General features: G+C 41.5%; 1 protein-coding gene across 2 annotated transcripts in view; it reads right to left on the reverse strand.

Moving 5' to 3' along the window:
* The window catches only part of LOC132972907 (protein inscuteable homolog), a 56,074-nt gene extending 35,140 nt beyond the window's left edge, over positions 1 to 20,934 (reverse strand). Inside the window, exons 1-2 of one of the 2 annotated variants that reach the window (XM_061036050.1) lie at positions 20,479 to 20,934; positions 171 to 263 (exon numbers count right to left, since the gene is read on the reverse strand). In XM_061036050.1, coding sequence (XP_060892033.1) covers positions 171 to 244 — 74 coding nt within the window. In that variant the 5' untranslated portion in view covers positions 245 to 263; positions 20,479 to 20,934. Of the gene's footprint in view, positions 1 to 170; positions 264 to 5,600; positions 5,891 to 20,478 lie in introns of those variants that run through there. The other variant, XM_061036051.1, reaches the window with a different exon arrangement.
* Positions 20,935 to 23,336: the final 2,402 nt, after the last annotated feature.

Below are 23,336 nucleotides of genomic sequence, written 5' to 3' on the forward strand. Positions count from 1 at the left end.
TGTGTGTGATGTGATTTCAGGTATCTGAACTTAACTTGCCTATTTGTTTTTACTGCCAACTTTTACCCAGATCATCAAGACTTATGTCAACCAATCTTAGGATATTATTTTTAATTTTTTTTTAGTATAAGAATGGCCGATGATGACGGTTGGACTGAGCAGCTGCGTACCTCATGGGGGATGAAGAGAGCGAGCTGCTCTGTCTGGAGCTGCTCTGAGGAGTCGCCATTCTGTCCGAGGCCATTTCTACTTCAGCTCAGCACCTGAAACACAAGACGCACAACATAAACATGAAGGTTACAGTCAAGACCATGGACTGTAAATAATAGTCGATGAAGCCTGAGTGACGTCACCCATCGGTTACTGCAGGGGGCTTTGGAAGCCCGTCGTTAGCGGTTACCGTGCTGGAAATGCTTTCTCAAACTGGCAACAGGCTGAGAGGTGGATCTGAGGCGGATCATAAGCCTCCTGACAAACTGCTACACCTGTCAATCAGGTCAGCCTAAATATGCATAACTCGTATCGTTTTTAAAATCAAAACAGATTACAGTTAAAAAGTACAGTGTGTGGATGCAGACATTAATTCATCAGACGAACATCTGTATTTGGTACCAGTCTGTAAACATGTTCATTTCTGCTGTAAAAAACATGCTTTTTGAGTGTGGTATGTGACTTCAGCGTCTTTTACAGCCAATCTCCACATACTCCTGGGCCGCCCACTAAGCTGCCCTTTGCTGCCACTCTAGTCACTGTTCATGTTTCCACAGCGAGCGCCGCAGTCCGTGTCCGGTGCGTGCTAGCAGCGCCACTACGCGCTGCTCCGTTCCAAATATGATGCAGGTCTATTTTCGACGTTAGAGCCAGCCTCAGGAGGACACTCAAGGAAACGCAGTTTTTAGCACTTCCTCATTGGATTCCTTTTTCAACACCGGAGGTTACTGCTAGTACAGGACATAGGAGTGCACTTGAAGATCACCTGGTGCATCACATGTTCTAAAGCTTGTACATTTTCACTGCAATGTCCGGGTTTCAATCAACAAGAGCAGAATGTATTTTTAGCTTATTGTACCGTAAAATATGTATAAGACACACTTTTAATTCATTTTTTTAGCCTAACAAGTGAACTGCTTCCTTTATACCAGTGGGACATTCTGAGATTGCACAAAAGCCGAGAGTTATTTTGATGACACTATAATGGATCTAAAGCTTTGTAACGGACATGTCCCATCATGACCCACTGCACACGATCTGACCTAATTGAGGATTCACCCCCATTCATTGTGTATTATTATTTGTGTATTTCCTGTTTACACTACACTGTGTGTTACAGTATTTAATATTTTTAGATATTTTCACTCAACCTTAATCATGCACACACCTGTATACCTGTACAGCACTTCCATTCCAGCTTTTGTAAATGTTGTGTTTTTAAATTTTGACTTATATAGCTTTTATAGAATTTATTCTATCATTTCTTTATGTGCAACTTTTTGGTTCAAAATCTGTTTTTACAGATGAATATCCAACACACAGTGCATACAGCATGCTCACACACACACATACACACTGCATTCTGTGTTGCTTGCCTCTGCAGCGTTATCCTCCATAATATCACCTTATTGATCCGCCTCCAAGCATTCTATTCTTGTCTTGTCTTTTTTTCCTCCAAGTAATTCAATTATCAATAAAGCTCACTGTTTTTAAATAGCTGCAAGCTGCTGGTGTGCCAGTAGAATAATATTTCTTATCTTCTAATTTACTGGACGGCTGCCAGCCAGTGACTCTCCTCCTTACTTTGAGCCTGACGCTCTTAAGTGCCCGCAACTTTATTCCAGCGTTTTATTGATGTATCCCATTTAGATTAGTCCATTTTCAACCGGGAGAAGCCACGGACGCCCTCCTGCCCCGAGCGCGCTCTAATCCTTTTAGTTAATGATATCCTGCAGTGGTGTGGTTACACGTTCTGTGTTTACTGTGCAGTATAATTAGCAGGTAGTTACAAAGTGAGACTGTCTCCGTCTCACACACACAAACACGCTCAACCTCCCCGAGTCACGCAGCGGGTTGCAGCTGTGGTGACCTGCTTCATATTAAACGCTGCCAGAGTGTTACGGGATCGATAGACACAAACAGGAGAACTCACAATAAAGAAAATGGAGAATAACAGGAGGTGTGATGCACACAAACGTCACTCCTTTGATGGCCTGTTTTTTTTGTTTTTTTTCCCAGTGCCGCAGTGTTCGACAACGCTGACAAAACAACTGGCTCGTTCTGTAGAGTTTGGAGATGGAGAGCACATTATGGATTCACTGAGTCTGTTTGACTGTCTGTTTTTCAATTCTCAGAAATTCACCGGGTTGCGTTGTAATGAGCAACACTGGAGCTACGTGTGCTGGATGAGGAAATACGATTATTCTCAGGGGAAGAGAGTGACTGATTAACCAAGACGGATGACTTGGTGAGGAGATTGACTTGTAAAAGTGATACACACAAAAAATAGAAGCAGGAGAAAATAGGAAAAAGAAAATGCAAAGGGAAAGGAGGAAGAGATGGCGGGGCGGGGTGGGGGGGTGAGGAGGGTCTTTTAACTGCAGTCTTGGCATGGCTCCTTAAAGGCCATTTTCAGAGAAAGCATTGCAGCGAATCAAAAATTATACCGTTGCTGTGCCAGGATCACAGAAGTCTGCGGGGCTGGAAGGAGCACACTTGTTTTTTTGGGGGGGAAAAAGACACATTTACACTCAGAATGGAGCACAACAGAATACCATAGAAGAAGGGCTGATATAATGACACTGTTGGATTATTACAATAGAGGGGTTGATTGATGATTTGTCGACATAATTGAGCAAAGGGTCACCACCAACGAGACACAGATCCAGCAGATTCCATTACATGTGCCTCGACACTCCTGTGTAGATTAGCATACAAATGAAGATGAGTTGTCCAATCAAGCCGTTCAGTCCTGAGCACTTAGAGTGTGTCGCTAAGTGCCGCGTTAAGGACCATCGCGCTGAAAGTGATCTCTGTCGTTCTGCCGTGACTGGCCACAGACTGCAAATGATGCATGAGGAGGATAGGAAAGGATTTTTTATTTTTTTTAACCAACAGGTCAAAGTTTACAGCAGGTTGAGTGCTGTTTCCAGGACTGTTTCCTTTACAGCCCCTGGGATGGATTTAGTGATTGTACAGCTTCAGCTCTGTTACGCTGTCATAATGTGGGAAACAGAGCCAAATTGGTATTTTCTAATGTTGGAGTTCTATAACAACAAGAGCAGATAGTAAACCATTTATATATAATTCAATTATTAATCTCAAATCTTAGAATTAATGCAGCTGTCGTTAGGGTTTGAAAGTGCAAGTCCTATAGTTTGTATGTGTATTTCAATCGAGAATGCGCTGGTGGCGCAGGGGTTAGTGCCATGTATGGAGGCTGTAGTCCCCCAAGTGGGTGACTCAGGTTCAAACCTGACCTGTGGCTCATTTCCCCCATGTCAATTACCCACTCTATCTCCCTTATTTCCAACTCGATCCACTGTCCTATCTCTCCAATGAAGGCCCAAAAATAAATAAATTAATTAAAATACTGAAAAATGCAAACTAATCCTAATGACTGTCTTGGTAGTCCTGGTTTTAAAACAGACTGTACTTCCATGGCACTGCAGGCACTGCACTTTAAACCTGCCCTAGTGCAGGTCGAGTACAAGTGCTTCAGATATACGAGTTTCCCATACGAGCAGATGGTCAACTTTGACGAGTTCCTGGCTAATTTTCTTGCTGGGGTGGACATTTCTTTTCATGTCTGGGTCTGAAACCCGAGTGGCCCTGAGGGTTTCCCCGCTCCGTTGCTGCAGAGAACGTGTGAGTTGTAGGTAAAGCCTAACAAAGGACACCTCTGTCTCAGGCCTCATGTCACATGCCGGGTAAAATAACAAGCACTCAGTGAGTTGTGTGTGTAAGGGAAATCAGTACGCTGTGCCTTCCTGATTCATGGCAGCACTTGTGTTCATTCTTTGCATGTGTTCAGAGTGAGATTTAAATGTTGGCGTGAACTTATGTGCATATTTCTGTCACTCGTAGTTTCTCGATATGTTTCATGTGATGTCGATGTGTAGTTCATCAAGCCAACTTCTACATCCAACATGAGTCATCTTGACTTTTTCTTTATATGTTCTGTCTGTGTAGCTCAACATTTGGCTAAGTTTGGGATTAACGATTACACAACAGAGATTCTAAAATAAACCAAACTACCATACAGACCATCCGGGCAAACTAAACTTTAAAGAGAACTTTTTAGAAATTAGACACATTTGCCATTATCGGAGAGCATCCTCAAACCAGGGAAGCTGTGGGAAAGAGGACTTTTGAAACATTTTGTAGGCCAGAAAGATCAATTGTTATATGTGAAGATAATAATAAAAATCGAATTCTGAGATGCAGCCCTTATGTCGAATTGTATTACAATGTTTACATTCAAATATCTAAATTAATTAAAAAATGACTAACCCTATGTTATTATGTTATATAATTTTTTGTTGAGTACTTACATTACCTCAAATATTTTCAAAAGTTATCAAAGCCAGAGAAATCCGCAATTTTATAGTTGTAACGGGACGTGTCTTGTTGCGGCCGGCCGCCATGATGAGCCGCCAAGACAGACAGAAAATGTTTATCGTTGCCAAGGAAACATCAGATGTTACGTCAAAGACCGTTGCAGGAAGTGGGAGCTGCTACTGAATGTGCTGCTGTGATAAGAACGTCATGTAAATTATACTTGGGTACAGAGAGAACTCCCATGATTCACCGATAGCCTCGACGTCATCTTTTGTTATTTTTGTGCTTGAGAGCCCCCTGGTGGCAGATTTTACAAACTGTGCATTCAAAGCGACAGATCCAGCTGAGGTGTTAAGTTGAGCTAAGCAAAAACAAACCACAAAATTGGGCAATATTTGAGAAGATATTCTATCTTTTACATTTGTATGTGTAAGGTGTCAGGGCACAGAGACAAAGCTCGAAGACTGCCTCGTAACAGCACCAGTCTGTGGTGCTGATGGCTCTCATTGAATCAATTGCTTTCTCAATGGAAGACTTTGATAAATTGAGATTAAAATAAGGTAAATGCAACCCAGGAACCTTGAACTACATTCCTTATTTTGCTCAACCAAAACCATAAAATCAACTCGTCACCCAAGATTCTACCTTTCTAAATTTAGAGGACATATGAGAGCCAGAGGTATCCTTCCTTTAATCCCCAATGTCTTGCTTCAGCTTTGGTTTTCTATGTGACTCTCTAATTAGTAAAAAAGAACATTACGTGAAAGCTAATGTACAACCAAGTATTCATCACACGCTGACCTCATTGTCTGAGCTCTCCATAACTGCAAAAATCACTGGTTAAAAATACTTTTCCAGACCTTTTTATAATATCATGTGGTGAAGCAGAATGCAGATTCTGAGTAAAACCACAGAAACAATACAGAAAACAAAATACCACACCGCCATGGCTTCGATTCAACACTGCGCCAAAAGCAATGAATTTATACTGCAGAAAAACAGAAGAAATCAAACAGAGGAACTCAGGAGGAACAAGCAAAGCCACTTACCAATTTAAGAGGCCAAAACCAGCTTGAAGCAATGTGCTAGAGTTCAGGACGAAGTGAGAAGGGCTGTGCTGGAACTTTAAAATCCTTCTTTTAAGAGAGTCTTTTCATGTAACAGATTCCTCATGTTTTAAAGGCTGTGCATAAAAGCTGCCAATTATTAATGCTTCTCTTGCCTTTTAACTCACTGACTAAATTTAGCATCCACTACAGAAGATATCCCTGGACTTTGGCCCTTAAATACAGTGGACATCAGCGACTCCCTGGTGCCATGCTGCTCACGTCCTATCATTGAGCTTAGAGACTGTGTTCACAGGAGGAGATGGCGTCACAGTCCCACCACAGAGCAGTCATGTGGAGAGGAGAGCAGAGCACGATGGGTACTGTATGGGTTGTTGGGTGGGAACAAGCTGGAAGCAGACTGTGCTGAGACATGGACCCGACATTCCCATCCCACACACGGAGGAGGGCTGGCTCAAAGTGGGCCCTTGTACTTGGACAGAAAGACCCCATGGGGAAGCAGATAATGCCTGGTGTGAACCGCTACTGTTTGACATTTGGTGAGCTAGCACATTTTTCGTATTGTGCAATAATGAAGCCGTTTTCAACAATCTACTTACAAGTTTCTCTGAAGATGTCTTAAGTCAGTAATACCAAGGACAGATGCTTAACTTCAGTGAGATAAAAGTACATTTAATGTGTAGAGTTAAACCTGTTTGTTCATGGAGGCTTAGGATAAAGCATAGCAGACGATTCACTGATACTGCTACCATACACTGTTTGCCACAAACAGTATACTGCCTCAACCACGATGCCTGATATGGAAAATGTATAGGAAACTGTACTGTTTAAAAAATGTACGTGTTAACAAAAATATATGCTAGTCTGAGCAAACGTAAAAGCTAACAGCTGACACAAGCTTTAAGCTAACTTAACGTAGTCATGGAGCACTATTCATACTTAAATCAAATCACAGTGCTTTACAGAGTTAAAAACAAAACCTTACAACAGCATTAAAAGACATGACTAATCTTGCAGGCAAAATTCCAAGTTATCTACTCTGCACCTACACCAGTGTTAAAGCGCTCTGCAGTCACTGACCGTATGTGAGCTAAAATAATGCAAACTAATGTGATGTAAGCTATTGTATCATACAACAAGCCTATGTTATCTTAAGCTAACATCATGTAGTAAAACACTGTGAAACTGAAACCAGCTTAGTTTTTCTAGTTCCTAGATTGACTTGATTTTGTCACTAAATACTAAAATGTCAAGTTATCCATTAATTTCTGTTCTGTTTATAATTTTAAAACAGACACTGGAGGGACACTCTTATTCTCAGGAGACACAACAGCCCTCTTGTCCGTTATCTCTCTGAGTTAAAGTGCTCTTCATTCCTCAGATAGCACTAGTATGGGCCACTTATTTTAGGGTAAGGTTATATTTTGCCAGGCTGACAGTTAGCTAAAGCATGTGTTTGGTAAGATAGCAGAGTTAAATCCGTATAATCATGATAACTTGGAGATACAGATTTTGTTTTTGTTCTTTTTCCAAATGAACCATTTGCTACTTTAAGTACATCTGTTAAACCTGCTACTTGGGGGAGTCAAAGCACTCACTTTATCACTGCTACTCAAAGCAAGCATCAGGCCTACCAAGTCAACTTTTCTTTAAAACCATCCAACCTTCAAATTCACACACACAGTTCCAACCCCTGAGAATTATTCAGTACAATAGCAGGTACAGCCAGTGCTTTCACAATAAGATTCTCACATTTTCCAAGCACGTCCAGAAATATGAATGACCTTATGAACAAACTTTTTGGCCACAAGCCAAATCCCTGAGGCTATCATCACTCCGTTCAGCGCTGGTGCAAATAAAACTTACACTAAGGGCCGAATAAAATGTCAGGATGACTTTGTTTACAACCTAAGGAAGGGCTGCATACAATTACATTTTACAGCACAACAGCCAGGATACCAGTTTTAGAAGCCATAACGTTAAAACTTATTTGGCACAACTTTCTTTCTGTTCCACTGTAGAGTTCACAAATTCAGCTTGAAATCGTGCCAGTATGTCATCACGTGAAAACTTCTCTAACCACTTTTGTTGTTATTCCACATTTCTGTTGCCCTGTCGGCAAGATGAGTTTCAAAAATACACTATATGGTGTTTCTCAACTGGGGGGGTCAGGACCCAAAAGTGGATCGCAGAGCCATTTTCAGTGGGTCGCTTATGCATGCGTGGAAAAAAGTCTATGATGCGTTTTTTCAAAATTTTTGTTTGTTTCTTTGTACCGTCTGAGGTTCAAACTGCACAATTTTCCATTGAACAAATCTGATTGAAATCTGATCTGAATTCATGAAGGAGTTGGTGGTGGGTCCTGAAGCTAGACCAGCTGAGAACCAGTGCACTAGACTAGTCTTTTCTACATATAAGATATATATTTTTTTATCCAAAGAGACAAAAGGTTAGATTGAGACTATTTGTTGTGGTATTGCATTCCTTTAAATCGGCTGACCTGCAGAACATGTCACATACATGTGCAGTTATTTGTTTGAAAAATACACTTTGAAACTCTGTTTAAGGTTAAAAAATTAGAATTTACAAATTTGTGTTGCGAAAGAGTTTTCAGAATTATCTGCGCTGCAAACTATTTTAAAAGTTCATATTTGACATTGTCGTCCCTGTGCTCTCACAAAGATCTTAAATATGAGCCCTGTACTAAAATAGTGGCTGCACCTTCTTTTAGCCTCACCTCTGCTTGGATACAAGTTCGTTCCGTTGGTCAGACAAAATAAAACAACCTTCAGATTTCACCTGAATAAAGTCTGACACCAAATGCGAACACATTGAAAAGCAGCACAGAAAACACTGACAGCCTCCATGTTAACTCCAGATTTCTGAAATAACTCGGTTTTCTTCACATTTGCCGACTTGCACAAAACAATAACTGCAAATCACATCATCAGCATCACAGTTAACGACAGTTTTTAAGAATACACAACACCTTTTTCCACAGCAGCACGGCTGTAGCTGTGTGGCTAATGACAGAAAACTAGTGTCACAATGTTGACATGTCTCAGGCTGATGGTGACAGGGGGTTTCAGGAGCGTCACAGGTGAGACTGTTACACTCAATGATGTCAGGAATAAATGTGTAGGAGGACATGCAGGAAAGGAAGTGCCTGTCCTGTTTACACCATCATCATTTTATGATTTAAAAAAAAAATGGCTGAAAAGTGTTTGGGAAAGAGAAAGACCTTTTAAAACAATTGGAGAGGGGACACATGGGTGATGGATTGTGAATGGTAATGAATTGGTAAAGCTGCTAACACAAGACTGTACAAACTGTTACAATAATGGTTCTCCAAATAGATGTTTTTGTAAGAGTAAGAGTTTGTAGCAGCAAAATATTTTCTTCAACATGAGAAGTTCAAAATGGGTTCGGGTCACTTAGAATAGACATGATAAGTGAAGACAGAAATATACATAGGCTATATATTTTTACGTTGTGTTTATAAACTACTTTATGCCACCCCTGCATAATTAAGTGCCCAAGTTGGGCACCCCCATGCCCACGCCTGCAGGTGGTATGCCCGCAGGGTGATTGACAGGCAGATTGGTGCAGCGTCAGCAGTTTTGCAAGCGCTGTGATGGACCGTCATGGTGAAGAGGCACTGAGCCAGAAGGCAAAGCTTTCCATTTTCCAGTCAAGAATGAGATCGCTGATACAAGCAACCAAAATAAGTTTCCACCGAAGGGTGGCTGGGCTCAGCCTTCGAGATAGGGTGAGGGGCTCGAAAATCTGCAGGGAATTTGGTGTAGAGCCGCTGCTCTTCCGCATCGAAAGGAACCAGTTGAGGTGGTTCGGGCATCTTATCAGGATGCCTCCTGGTCACCTCCCTCTGGAGGTCTTGCGGGCACGTCCAATTGGGAGGAGACCAAGGGGTAAACCCAGAGCTCACTGGAGGGGTTCTACATCCCTTCTGGCTTGGGAACGCTTTGGGATCCCCAAGCAGGATCTGGGAAACCTGTTGGGGAGAAGGACGTCTAGGGCAACTTGCTCAGCCTGTTTCTACTGCGACCTGGCCCCGGATAAGTGGAAGATAATGGATCGAAGGGCAAAGTGATTTTTTTTTTGTTGCAAAAAAGATGTGTTTGTTTTTACCTGGTTGATCCCGTTTCAGTCTTACACTTGCAGCTTTACATTACGTGAATTCTGCTTTTGCCTTCTCTCAGAGTCGAAGCAGACATACCTTACAGTCAACTCCCTCAAATGTATTATCCCTCTGTCAATGACAACTCATGGCCAATATTTCAATTACTCTCTGAGCTTGCCAACATCAATCAATGTAAGCTTTATCCAAAGCTCTGTACAATTTTCCTCTCATTCACCCATTCACAAACTCACACTGTTGGTACTGAGCGACCATCGCTTCCAAAAGTCCTGCAAACCAGGAGTGAGAACGGAGAGAATCATTAAGACTCCAAAAACAGAGCCTAATAAACTGAAAATAAGCAACTAGTAAAATGGTTCTCTTAAATGCTACTGGAGCTGTGAGAGACTCTTCTGTGCTTTATAAAGTTTATTAACAATGTGGTCAGTGAGAGTCATCTCTAATGGGTCAATTTACAGGACCGGAAAGTTTCTCTTCTGATAGTTCTGAAAGTGAGACGGTGTGTGCTGAGATAATAAAAAATAATCTTTATAATGGATAATATAAGTGTAAATGACTTTAAGAATCCTTTTGGAAGAAGCAGAGAGACGCTTAGTTCAGCTTCTGTCTCCAGTCCTTACAAAGAACATGGTTTCTCTTGACAGTGAAATGATCCCCAAACAATATATCTGACAGCAGTTATGCTCCAATGTACTTCTGTCACTCAAACTGCAGCAATTCCATGTAACCTCGGATGAAACTTGGATCTCAAGGTGCCAGAGGGAACATCTCACTTTGGCAAGCTTGTTTTTTTTTTCTCCTTTTTTTGGAGTTTAAAGTTTTGGAGTTTTCTTAGTTCTTCAAGAAACTCTCAGAGGAGCTATAGAGTTTAGTGAAATGATGTATTGCAAAATCAATCGACATATTTTAAAGTTATTGTTCAGTTAGACCTCAGTCTACATTGACCGTTTAAGTTCATCTGCACTTTCCTTCGTTTTGTGTCTTATCAAAATATTCTTTGTCTTCAACAGTGAAGTTATTGTTGTCTGCAATTTGGTAGAATTTCTTTGTATTTTGTCCAACAAGGCAAACACGACAAATATCTATTCTTAGCTGTGTGTACAGTAAAAACACTCCATAAAACATTTACTAGAAGTAAGGCCTGTTTTGGTTTCGTCTAGGATGCCATAATTACCGTCATGTCTCAGAATGTACCCGGCTGATGGGATGAAAATTTCAAGTCATTCCTTAACTTGCTGCTAGCTGGAGAAAATATGCAGCTTCCCTTGTATGGCGAAAAAAAAAAAACTGTGCAATCTATTTGTGTCTGGAAGCATTTTTTCCTTTGGCATAATAATATGAAAGTGTCCTCAAGGGGTTTCCAGGCAACCTGCGCTTAGGGAGATGAGATCAGACGGGGTCAAGTTGCACACAAACACACACACACACACACACACACACACACACACACACACACACACACACACACACACACACACACACACACACACACACACACACACACACACACACACACACACACACACACACACATAGACCTGAAACCCCAATCCTGGTCTGAGATCAGCCACCCTGTTGACTATCACACTAATAAAAGCGAACAGTTTGTTACAGCTGATGGCAGAAATCTCACCAGCTCCTTGTTCTTCACACGCCTAAACCCTGAGACACATTTTCCCCCCACAAAAAAAGATGAAACTCAGCTGCATAAATAACTATATTGCTTCACCGCAAGTCTGCTAAAGTGAACACAGTCATCCTGGTGCTTTATGGTCAGCTGCAGGAAGAACCCGTAATTCTAATTTTCAAGAGGGGAAAAAAAAGATGACAGCAACAACATACCTCCTGAGACCTCAAATAGCCCCATCGTCACGCCAAAAGAAATATCCAAATGCATTTTTAGCTTCCCAGCTCCATCGACAGTTAGCTGGATAAATAACAGAGGGAAGAAAAAAACGGTTTAAAAAAAAGGTGTCAAGAGTGGAGCTACAACAGGCCGAAAAGAGACTGGAACTGTTTCTGTGAAGGGGATCGTGCTGGTACCTGACACCGGTGCAGCAAAACATCAGGAGCTGCTTAATAATGAATGAGACGCACAGCAGAGGGACACACACACTCAAACACACACCACATGGCTAATAGGGAGTCACGCTGACATAATATGAGACAGGTTTACAGCATGGTTAGGTAAAAGTAGAGTCTATAACTATAATCAACCTGAGCAACCTGACACATGTTTCTAACAAAGCACTCTGTCATTACCCTGCAGCATTACACACACACAGTGGGCCACAAGTGTGTTTAGTGCTACTTAATAATACTCCGACTGATCCTGTCGAGTCTCGTAAAAAGTTCCTTTTTTTAGTTTCAGGGCAAAGTCTTAAAAAAAAAGAGGAGACATGACGGAAGACGTGGGATGAAAAATCTGCACCATCAGTCACTTACAAGCCAGTGTGGTGTTCAAAATAACGGGATTGAAGGGTGGTGTCATGTATGATTTAACCCCTGTCCACACCCATCGCTGAAACAGAACGCGATTGGCTGAGGTGCTGGCCTCGTGGCAGAGGAGAGGGGAAAACCCAATCAGATCCAAGAAACAAAACTACTTTTCTTCCCTTGAATCATCAGCTGAGTCATCATGAAACAGATATCGCCAAAAGAATGAGGCTCAGAGCAGGCGACAGGAGTGCATCCATTTGGATACTTGAGGTTTTACTGACTGAGTCTTTATGAAATCCCACATTAAGTCAAAGCAGAAACCAAAAGTGACATCCAAAACCAAAAAGAACCACAACGTGAAGAGATGTGAGGCCAATGTCCCTGAAAAGTACTGAATAGTTTCCCCTGTGGAGCACTTCATACATCACAGAGGAGCGAACACCAGTGGAACACAGTACACAGTACTCTATGAATACTAATGAATGATACACAAGTACAGTTTGAGAATCTAGTGCACTTCTTTAACAGTCTAACAGAGTTCACAGACTGGGGCACCAAAATCATGTTGTTGCAGAATCATTATAAAGATTTACGAAGACATCATGACGGTGGAGTTTTGTTACAACGCTGTTGCAGGATCGCACTCTGAAAAGGGCTTACAAACGTCTTTTTATCACCCAGACTAAATGTTTTGGCTGCCTCATCTGGAACATACATTTTAGTCTACACTTATCAGCCAATGAATCTGAGGAAGATGAGTGAACAAAACATGTTCTATTCAACGACTCAGAACATTTGTACCTGTGATCTTCAAGGAGCCGTCAACTCCTGATGGCTTTGTAGAAAGCTGAATGTGAGTTCTCAATTAATCAGCTAGACCTCAGCTCCTCTGAGGAATGCAGCTCCATGAAGCTAAAAACTTTGGATAAGTGTTGGGGGGGGGTTCTGAGTGTAAAGGTAAGGATTTCTTTCTACAACCACCCGGCTATGAAGCTTATCTGCAGGCTGAAAAAGCATCCCATTTTATAGTATTACAACCAATATCTGCTGCATTGAGACGGAACATGGTGCAGCAATTTTTCTTCATTTGTTTTGATGTCTGTCTGAAACATTTCTTTAGGTTTTTGAAATTGTTTTCCCTTTAATTTGCCTCCAATACCTCACTGCCTCGTCTGTCTTAACACTTTTCACACATTTGGGATACAAATACATTGGATCAAGGTACTATATCTTTTGAAATTCCAGCATTGTCTGTCCAACGTTTTGAAGTCTGTGATAAATTCTTGAAAAATCTGTGTAATCAGCCTCCAGGTTGGACGTCAGGCACGTGGCCAAAGCAATCCTTTGAAGCAGATTCCCGACAGCGGCAGGAGCTCTCAACCCTCAGCATCATTGCCTGATCCTCTCCTGTCAATCACGCTGAGGATGACCTCACTGGCATTAATGTCAAGCAGCTCCTTCAGTTAGATGGAGTGCTTTGGAAATGGCATTGGCCCAGTTACGGCCCACCTTTACATGTCAGGGAGAGCAGGCGACTACAAAACATCTCAGTCAAGCAGGATCCATACGCTCGATTTATAGCCCGCTGTCTGTCTATCCATCTCCGCCCACGGGCACCTACGATGTAAATTCATGATGTCATATCCAGCAGTCGGATCATAAATAAACCCTGGGAGGATACTTGGTTTAGACACAAGGTTTTGGTTTGAGAGTGACCTGAAATTTGGGGCCACACACAAAATGGCTGAGAGAGGGAGCAAAAAGGGGCGGGGAGGACGTAATAGCAGCAGTTCTTTAGGAGTCGACTCTACAGCTGTTTGACATTAGGAGATGGGAGTAAATTAGGTGGGCTGGGTGTGTGTGTGTGGGGTTTAGAGGGGAAGGGAAGAGTAAGAATCAGGGGTGGAGGATAGGTTCACTGCCCAGATCTAAGCGGAGGAACACAGAGCACCACTTCAGGGCAGGGTGGAAAGTTTCAAGGCGTTTTCCTTTCGACTGTTATTCCACCGCACAACTAAAGGCACATGCACAGGGTAAATGGGACACACATGGGGTCAATGTGATACGTAAATATCAGCTGCAGAAATCGTAAGGTATGCAAAAAAAGAAAAGCTCCATATGTGCCCACTGAGCACACACGTGGCACTTCAAACACACGTTTCAGTGCTATTTTCTCCACTTTGGGCACCAAAAGTAAACACATGTTTGAGCTTTCAGGGTAATTTGGTCTGGAAAACAGTCTGCCATGTCTCATTTCTAAAACACAGAATATTCTGAGAGATGAAAAAAAGCAACATAAGTGTGATTTTAAAAGGTGATATGCAGCATTTAAAGCCCTAATTATTGTTGCTATTGAACCACAGTGTTGCAAACCATTTGAGTTAAACAGAGTTAAATCAAACAAAGGACTCATAAACCTCATAGGTAAAGTGAAGCCAAAGTAATACTGTAAAGTAGTGACTGTGATGAGCACCTAAGTTTAAATCCAAATGATATAGTGTGATATCCATAGCAGTCATGTTTAACGCTTTCAATCGCCTCCTCCTTGCTGCTATGAAAGCTGTACAAGCCACCAGAGAGACGCCAGTGTTGAGGTCGCAGAGGTTACCCAAAAAGAGAAGGACACCACTCGAGGGAAAGAGTAGTAGTAACTCCTCAAGACTTCCTGAGAGGCTTTTATTGAGCGAGGGAGTGGTGACTCCTGTATCGTCAGTGAATCACACTGCAAACAAAAGTACTGAAGCTACCATCTCCCCCCCATGATCTCCCCAATGCAGCATAACGAGGACCACAGAGAAAATACAGTAGATATCAAAGACAGAGAAGACGGCTAAACGGACTGGCCTCCCTCCAATTAGTGGATGGAGATGGGAAGAAAAGGAGACAGCAGAGAAAAAGAGGTCAACGCAAAAGAACTGCGGGCTGACGCTCTGTTTCAACCAGTCTCATATTGATTTATCCCCAAGCGGGAGTGGCTGCCATATTGGGTCCACCTACGCAAAAATTTATACCTGCACTCTCCTAATTGAGAACCACCACTGACTCATGAACGCTGTGGCAGTGATGTGTCAACAGTGGCCGTCGCCCACGCTGAAGCAGTGTTAAAGATGTACACGTGACGCACATTCAACGTCCATATTTTGTGAGGTAAGGAATATTAAAGTGTGGCTTTCTCGTGGGCTTTGTGGGAGTTGCTTAAACATCATTTTAAATGTTGAACGTCCAAGAAGAAGGGTCCTGACTTTTTTGTAAATATTGATATTTCACAAAGAAAGTTTGAGTCTTCACTTTGGTACTGTAATTGTTATTGTTAGTTTTCATTCTTTGGATAAATGATCATTAAAATAAAGAAGGGAGGTTTTGGCACATACATACTGTATACAATTGCAACTCAACTTTCTTTGATCACAGTTCGTTTTGAAGACGTAAAAACTGCCTTCAACTTTGATTAATGTTGGAGACAGGCAGCTGGCTCCATGCAGAGGATGTTGTTGTCTGTTCCCCACCGAGGTCAAAGGTGAGCAGCTCAAAGGTTACAAATAGAGAGAAGTGTTGTTTTGTGAAGCCATGCAAGTGTGAAATGTATTACTGAAGGTTGTAGAGAAGCTTTGAATGTTGTCAGCTGGATGACCGGGGATCACTATGATGAGGGGTGAGAAAGAGTCCACACTGTCGGATACAACAAAGAAACATTCTGATGAATATTTGGTACCTTGAGCTAAAAGTACTTGGGTTAAATTACTCTGGCTGAAAAATATGCAGAAATATGCATCGTAAAGGTCAATATGTGTTTGAGAAAAAGCTTCTGGGGAACCCCAGATTTGTGGAAGGAGTAGCCAAATGACCCAGCCATGACTCAAACCAGGCCACACAGAGACAAAGAAGAAGAAGTAGAAGGCTGGAAAAAAAGCAGCGGACAAAGAAAGAGACCTCATCCAGAAGAAAGAACTTTTATTGACGAATGACAGACACTTGGCGGCGACTAGCTACGAGTTTGGGATCTTGTAAACGCATGAAAGTGAGTTCATTATCTGAGCAACTATGGAATGGTTGAGTAAAGAGATGTATAAGTAAAGTACATGGGATAGAGCCAGTTGAGCTTGAGCACAAGAGCTCAAAAACACTGGCCTCTCCAAAAGAGGCTTGTGTGGAGAAAAGTGCAGCTTCATGATTCCAACTTTAGCTGTGGTCACAAAGTTCAGTCGCACCCTTAGTGTCTGAAACAATGAGTGTGTGGATGAGATTGAGACTGACTTTAACTGCGGGAACCCTGAGATGCCCCCGCCCGTGGACATAAAACCTAATTAAACAGTGTGTCAGCACAGTGAGGGCCACACCTGATTGTGCGGTTCATGTAAAACCGAGCCACCACGCCCTCCTCAGCTGTAGACCAGACGGGCAAAAGGAGAATGCACGACAGAGAGGGGAACTTTGCCTCTGGATTTATCCTCAACCGGTCATATATTACAAGACGGAAGTGCTGAACAGATGTTTACAGGAAGTGTTTGTCCAAGTTTGTCATCTGTTGATGCTAAATGAGCCTTTAAAACCAGTTTGAGGCACGGAGCCCTTTTGCTATGACTTATTAAGCTGATGCTAAGCTTTCGTTTGCTTTTAAGAGTCATAAACCCATCAATTAAATGCCTTACGTCAGCAATCATTTTACCAATCTGCCCCCATTTACATTGTAAGTATTGCATAAAGTAGAAGTCATGTATGTCAGACTTGTTAGTGTTTAGGTGGCAAGACAAGATAAATACTAAGAACTGAGCAAGATGTGGAGGACATTTAAGCTACTTCTTAGTGAGTTCTTGATTTTTGATAACTTACTTTGTGGTCCTTAAATGATCAATGACAGCCTTCATTCCTCCTCAAAAGAAAGCCTCATTGTTAAATCTAGGACCTCTTTAAAATGTTCCACAGAAAATCGGCAAGTTGGGGTGCGACGCTGCAGACTATGATCAAAAGAAAAGGCAATTTTAGCTAATTACGCTTTAATGCTAACGTCACCATGTCATCACGCTAACATGCTCTAAATCAGTGGCTAAAATGTTTTGCTTTGTTCAATTTCTTGCTTCTGTCACATGTTTTGTACCGACTGAGGTCCAAACTGCTCAATTTTTCAGCAAATAAATATGATTGGTCGAAAAACATTAGCAATTTTGGTGGTGATTTTTTGTACAGAGGAGTTGGTGATGGTTCCTGAGGCTAGAAAAGTTGAGAACCACCGCTCTGACCACACAAACAAGCTAATACATCTAATATCTACTCTATCTGCTATCTACAGCTAAGCTAATGGAAATTGCGTTAGTGTTGACTGATGATGGTGGTGCTTTACAAAAAGTGTAGTCCTACATGTTAACATAAATCTAAGGGGTAGCATGAATATGTGCACCAGTGTAGTTAAAAGTCCACCTAGTTGTAGTCAAGACATTTTGTTGAAAGTCAAAAATACCTCATGGTGGAAACATCTGCTGGGATCACAAAAGATGAAGTAGGATTCATCCTCTGAGGACCACTGGTAAAGTTGAGCAACAAAACTTCTTGTTGAGTCTTAGAAAAATATGATGGTTTGGGTTGTTATATTCAGTCGACATTTCCAGCTGTCTACTGTGACTCAAAAGTTGTTGACCTGTCTGCCAATCACCGAACAGTAAGGTTGGACAAAGACAACAAAACAACACATCGAAACAACATTTTTAGTCCATCTAACATGCCAGTCAGTGCTAAAATAATTCACTTACAGAAACAGGAAGACATTCATATATATATAGCTCACTCCTCAGCTCCATGTGGTCGTTGTTTGTCATGTAATTATATAGAAACATGATGCATACAGCCACAGAAAATATTCTTCTGCTGGTAGCATCTTTGCTCTTTAGAGTCTTTGCAAAGTTTCCAATTCATGACTTTAAAATCAGTTTACGTTTGTCAGCTTGACGTCTGACTGATGTACACTAATACTGGACAGGAGGAGCATGACAACATGTGAAATGATAAATAATCACATGCAAATTCAGGTACTAGCTGCAAAGGTTTGAGTCATCCATAAACTCAAATACTCACCAACATTCATAGACTGAGCACAAAGTTTGCCAAAATTATATATTTGGAAAAACATAATGACACTCCTCTCTTGTAATCTCTAATTGTCTCTCTCACACACACACACACACACACACACACACACACACATACACACTCACACACATACACACTCACACACACTCTTTTCTACCACATCACACACGCACAGACACAGAAGCCTGTAGTGCTGACATGTGAAAGCTGTGTCCTCAGCCTCACTGTGATCTTTGTTGTTTTCCACCATCTCAGCCTCCATCACTCCCACACAAATCAGATCAGCCAAAAATGATACATCCTCAGAACTCAGTGACTCAGAACAATAACTTAAGATGTTTTCCGTCACACTGCATTCTTAACTATCTCGGTAGCATCAATTAGCAAGTGAAGGTTCCCTCAAAGGTGATGTTAGTTGACATACAATCAATTCAAAGCACAAACGCTTGAACAGAATAGTTGAGAAAGATATGGTGAATTATTGACATGCATATAATCTACACAAACAATTCTTTTATGCCACATTTTGACTCTGAGTTTATTGAGACCAAATTACTAAGAAGAAGAGCTTTAAAGGTATAATATCGAACATTAAAATATGTATGAAATTTGGTGAGTTGTGTTCTAGTATTTAAACAAACAATGTTAAGGGACAGAGGATAGTCATCGTCACATTGGTTGCAGCTCCAACTCCTAATCCTGTCTCTGTTTGGTGCAGGTGATCCCCGACTTACTCTGACCAACTTTAATTTTGACTGAACTAAATGAAGTTCAGTCAGGAAGACTATATAACTGCCTTCACGATCGGGTCTTTCTCATTCATCTTTTTTGCACGCTTACTCTCGTTTCCGCTGTCATTTTCTGGGGCTGTCATTGGTTAATCAGCTGTCTCGTCAGCGGCACTCATCTAACCAATGGCATGGTGTTCCGCCCTTATTTTCAACCTATCATCGTTCCGCTCTCCTTTTAAATATGATTCTTTCTCTCCCTTAGTTCCTTCATGCTGATGTTTCGTGCGCCCCTCCACCTCCCCAACACCGCCATCTCGCAGAATCATCATCCATCATTTCTCATCCCATCTGTTCTCATCAAGTCATCAGCTTCACCACCACCAGTGTCTGGACTCCATGGGGGGGATCTATTCTGCCGTCGCGCAGAATTGTCATTCTACACATCGCCCACCCCATAGAGTCCAAGCGCCAAAAATATTTCTGTCAAGAAACATTTCCATATTTCATTGTAATAAATAATTGTCTTTATTCAATTGTCTCTCCTGATTGAACTTACTTTGCATGTGGTGGTGTTGCTTTTAAGTAAGATAAATATCACCAGTCTTCACATTTCAGAACAGCTTTACTGATAATTGTTGCATCTTCCACCTCATTGTTTTTGTTTTAGGAAAATAAATGTCACAGTCATTGCATTAGAAGAACAGTACTGGGTTGCAACAGCAAAACGTGTCCTAGTTTCAACTTTAAGTGAAGAAGGTGCAACTTTTTGATCCCAGTAGATGTCGCCCTTGAGCACCAGCATGAAACCAAAACAAACTGCCCCGTCCATAAACGTGACGTAAACAAAGCTCTGAAAACAACACAGCCAGCAGGACTTGAGCGCCTCACTCATTGTAGACAGTCATGACACAGAGAGACATTTAAGAAGGAGTTTAGGCACTACTAACATTTGTGGCTTTTTACCCCTAAAATGCCCCTTATGTGTATGTTATGAGAATCTGAAGCTGATCAATAGTGCTGTTGTTTTAAATCAGAAGCTTATTAATTGATTTTCCACTTCTTGAAAATCTCCAAGATTTCTGAGAACATTAACAAAAATCTAATTGGACATTCGTCAAGAACACACACAGGAGAAAAAGCGTTGTTGACATCAGTTAAGCTGTGAGAAAAAACAGGAGAAAGGAAGCACTGCAGGCACCTTGCATGATGTGACAACTGCATTACCTCTTGCAAAAAAACTCCTCTACTGTTTGTCAGCCCATGAATCAACCAACAGGGATTTCCTGTATTAAGTTCTCCATTTAAATCAGGATGTTCATGCAGCACACTCAGTCATGTTTAAAGTAATTTAAAATAATTTGTTCTTTTGAAGTTGAAGTTTAGTTCTTAAAAGGACTCAAAGTTCCTCAAAGCCTCACTGAAATGAGTCTGAACTGGTTGCTAAACTTACCCATTCTCTTGGCACAGCGACTGAAGATTAAGTGTTCCCAGGAGGGTTCATAGTTACAGCTCGTGGTTCTTTTCTTCTTCACTCCAAACCGTCTCTCTCCTTCCTTGTATCTTTCACTCACTCTTAACTGTGTCTCTGTGTCGCTCTGTCTTGGAGCCCAGCTGGGGCCGACCGGCACCAAAGCCTGCTGGAGAAGCACTGCTCGGAGTCTAAACGTGACTGGCCTTAAAGCTTTTTGTTGGGGTAGAAAAAAAAGCACCACATCCCACTGTCAGTCAAGCAGCGGAGCATAGTTTCAGCTGGGCCGCCATCCAAACAGACATGAAACTATTCTATTTCGGTCTGCCATACGAGCGGTGGTGCTGCTCAGAGGAGGGGTTGGGGGTAGAAAGATTCTGTGGTGGAGCGGAGTAATTGCAGAGTGACCAGTTATGGTGAGATGTAATTGCAGACCTCATCAGATGAAGAGAAACTGCCAACAAGACAAGGTAAAGGACTTTCAAATAAGACTTTAAAAAGGAAGAAACAACACAGACCACATAAATAAATGGGGGAGCTGGGTTCCAGATGTGGCAGCAAGGGGAGGGAGAGGAGGAGAAGAAAGAGAGGGAGGGACAGAGAAAGAAGGCCAGATGAACGAACTTGCAATGGCAGCAGAATTAAATCCCATTTCTGACACGGTGAAAGGGTGTTTAGGAGGAAAACAGGAGGAAAGGGGGTTTGGGGAAGGTGAGAGGATGTCGGGCTGGCCTTATGTTGTTTCTGGACCTTAACCATGATTTCTCTTGGGTGTCTGGTTTCACATCGGCCTTGGAAACGACTCCCTTATGGAAAAATTGGGAGCTTTAAAAATGAGGAAGGAAAATGAAAATATAAACGGCAGTCGGCTGGTTCCCATTAAGAGCGAGGCTCAGCTGGACTGAATTGATGCCGTTCATCTCGCTACGTATTCTTGAGTGAGTAATTAACAGATGATTATGGGGAATGGACAGCTCAGCGCACACACTCTCCAATGTGCACATAAGGATCTGTTACATTATATAGTGTCAATAAATATTAGCTTTAGCTTTAAGTCAGAAGGTAAACAGCTAATTTCCTCAAAAATGTTACCTCATTTCCTGGTGAATTCAGCAGGAGATTACTCATACATGCATATTCAAAGGTACATTAGGTACTTCCTAAAGAGACCTTGTTAGTAAAAGAACAAAAATCTGTGTCCTATTTCATGTAGCTAACCAGATAAAAAACCTTATTCAGATTTTAAAAAGTACTGGGATTGACTTAAGGAATAACAAAACTCTGATTGACAAGAGTTTTTGATGAACTTGATGACACTTTCAAGTCCGGATGCACGAGGCTAAATATGAAGCTAACTCTAACTCAGGTTTCGCTAGAGACAGCTACCCTGGGTCTAGCATAAGGTAAACAAAATTGCTACAAGAACCTTTAAAGTCTAGCCAACCAAGTGGCAACCTCTGGTATTTAAAAAAATATGCCAATGGGGAAGTGTAAAAAAACTGCAGTTCCTCGAGTGGCCACTTGAGTCCCAATGACTAACCAATGACTAACCAACAACAGGGGAAACAACACATAGATAACTTTTTTTTACAAGCACCCTCACCTAAAAAATCCTTTAAGAAAGTGTAGATCCTTTCACTTTTCCAACACTTGTCCCTTATATTAATTTTAAATTTCACACACCATGCGTTCATCTATTGCATCACTACCCTGGGTTTGTTTGTGTTAGCATGATGTTACATTTCACAACAAAGCACATGAATAAGTAAAGTGAATAAACATACACTTTGACTAAGTTGCAAGTCTTAACTGTGATTTTTGTTTGATTGTTGTTGTTGTTTTGTGTTGTCCATACCAATGTGCGTTCACTTGTTCAAAACCACCATGCTGGACTTTCTCTCCAGCCAGCGCTTCCTGACATTTATGCTATTTGTGATGTCACCGCTGACATCACTGGAGCAAACCAAGTGAAGGGGTTTTCTTTTCTGCAGGGTGTTTCTTTTTGTTTATTTCATACATCCTTGAGTAACTTGCTGCAAGTTATTTACTTGTAAAAGGTCAATTTGTTCAAGTGAATGAGCCTGTATGAAAGAGAGAATGTGATTTGGTTTCCATGTTTTGGAGATAATGTGGAAGTCAGCCGCCTTTGTTTTGGTTCAAGCTGCAGAAGTCTCTGTGTTAATTGAACTGCCTATAAAAGCAGTCAGAGCAGCTTCTGCAGAGGAGAGAGGAGAGGCTGTGTTGTCTTTATGAACATGCTTTTTCTTTAAGTTTAAAAGTCAATTATTTCATGATCATTATTTTTATGCACAGTTGCAGAGGAAAAGGAGTGCATTTTTAATGAACATTCACCCCTGGTAATAAATAAATATTCTGGAGCGTTTGTCGAAACCTGACTTCACCTATACACAAAAGTAGTTTCTTCTACACAAGAATACTGTAAACAAGTTATTCAATGATGATCTAAACTTTATTTATGTTCAAATAGTGATAAATAAAGTTTTTTAAGGAGCAATATATAACTCTACACCTAGTGTTTAAAACGGGTACTGCAGTCCAAATTTTAAACATTATAGAGAGCTGTCTCCCCCCGCCCCCTCATCTCTAGAGTCGATGCTCACGCAGGTTGCCATGTGGTGGACACTGAAGCTTCAGTGTTTAGCCAGCTCTGCATCGGTCTGTAAACCTTTCTGCGTTCTAACCTCTCTCCAGTTTTCAAAAGCATCTCCAATATTGATCTTAGTTTGAGCACGTTTCTGCTCGTGGAGCTTATTAGAAACATGCAGAGGCTTTTTAGGTCGGGTACAATCACTTCTATCTGAACCAGTTCTCTCGCACAC

This window comes from Labrus mixtus, chromosome 4 (genome assembly GCF_963584025.1).
Source record: "Labrus mixtus chromosome 4, fLabMix1.1, whole genome shotgun sequence".
Lineage (NCBI taxonomy): Eukaryota > Metazoa > Chordata > Actinopteri > Labriformes > Labridae > Labrus > Labrus mixtus.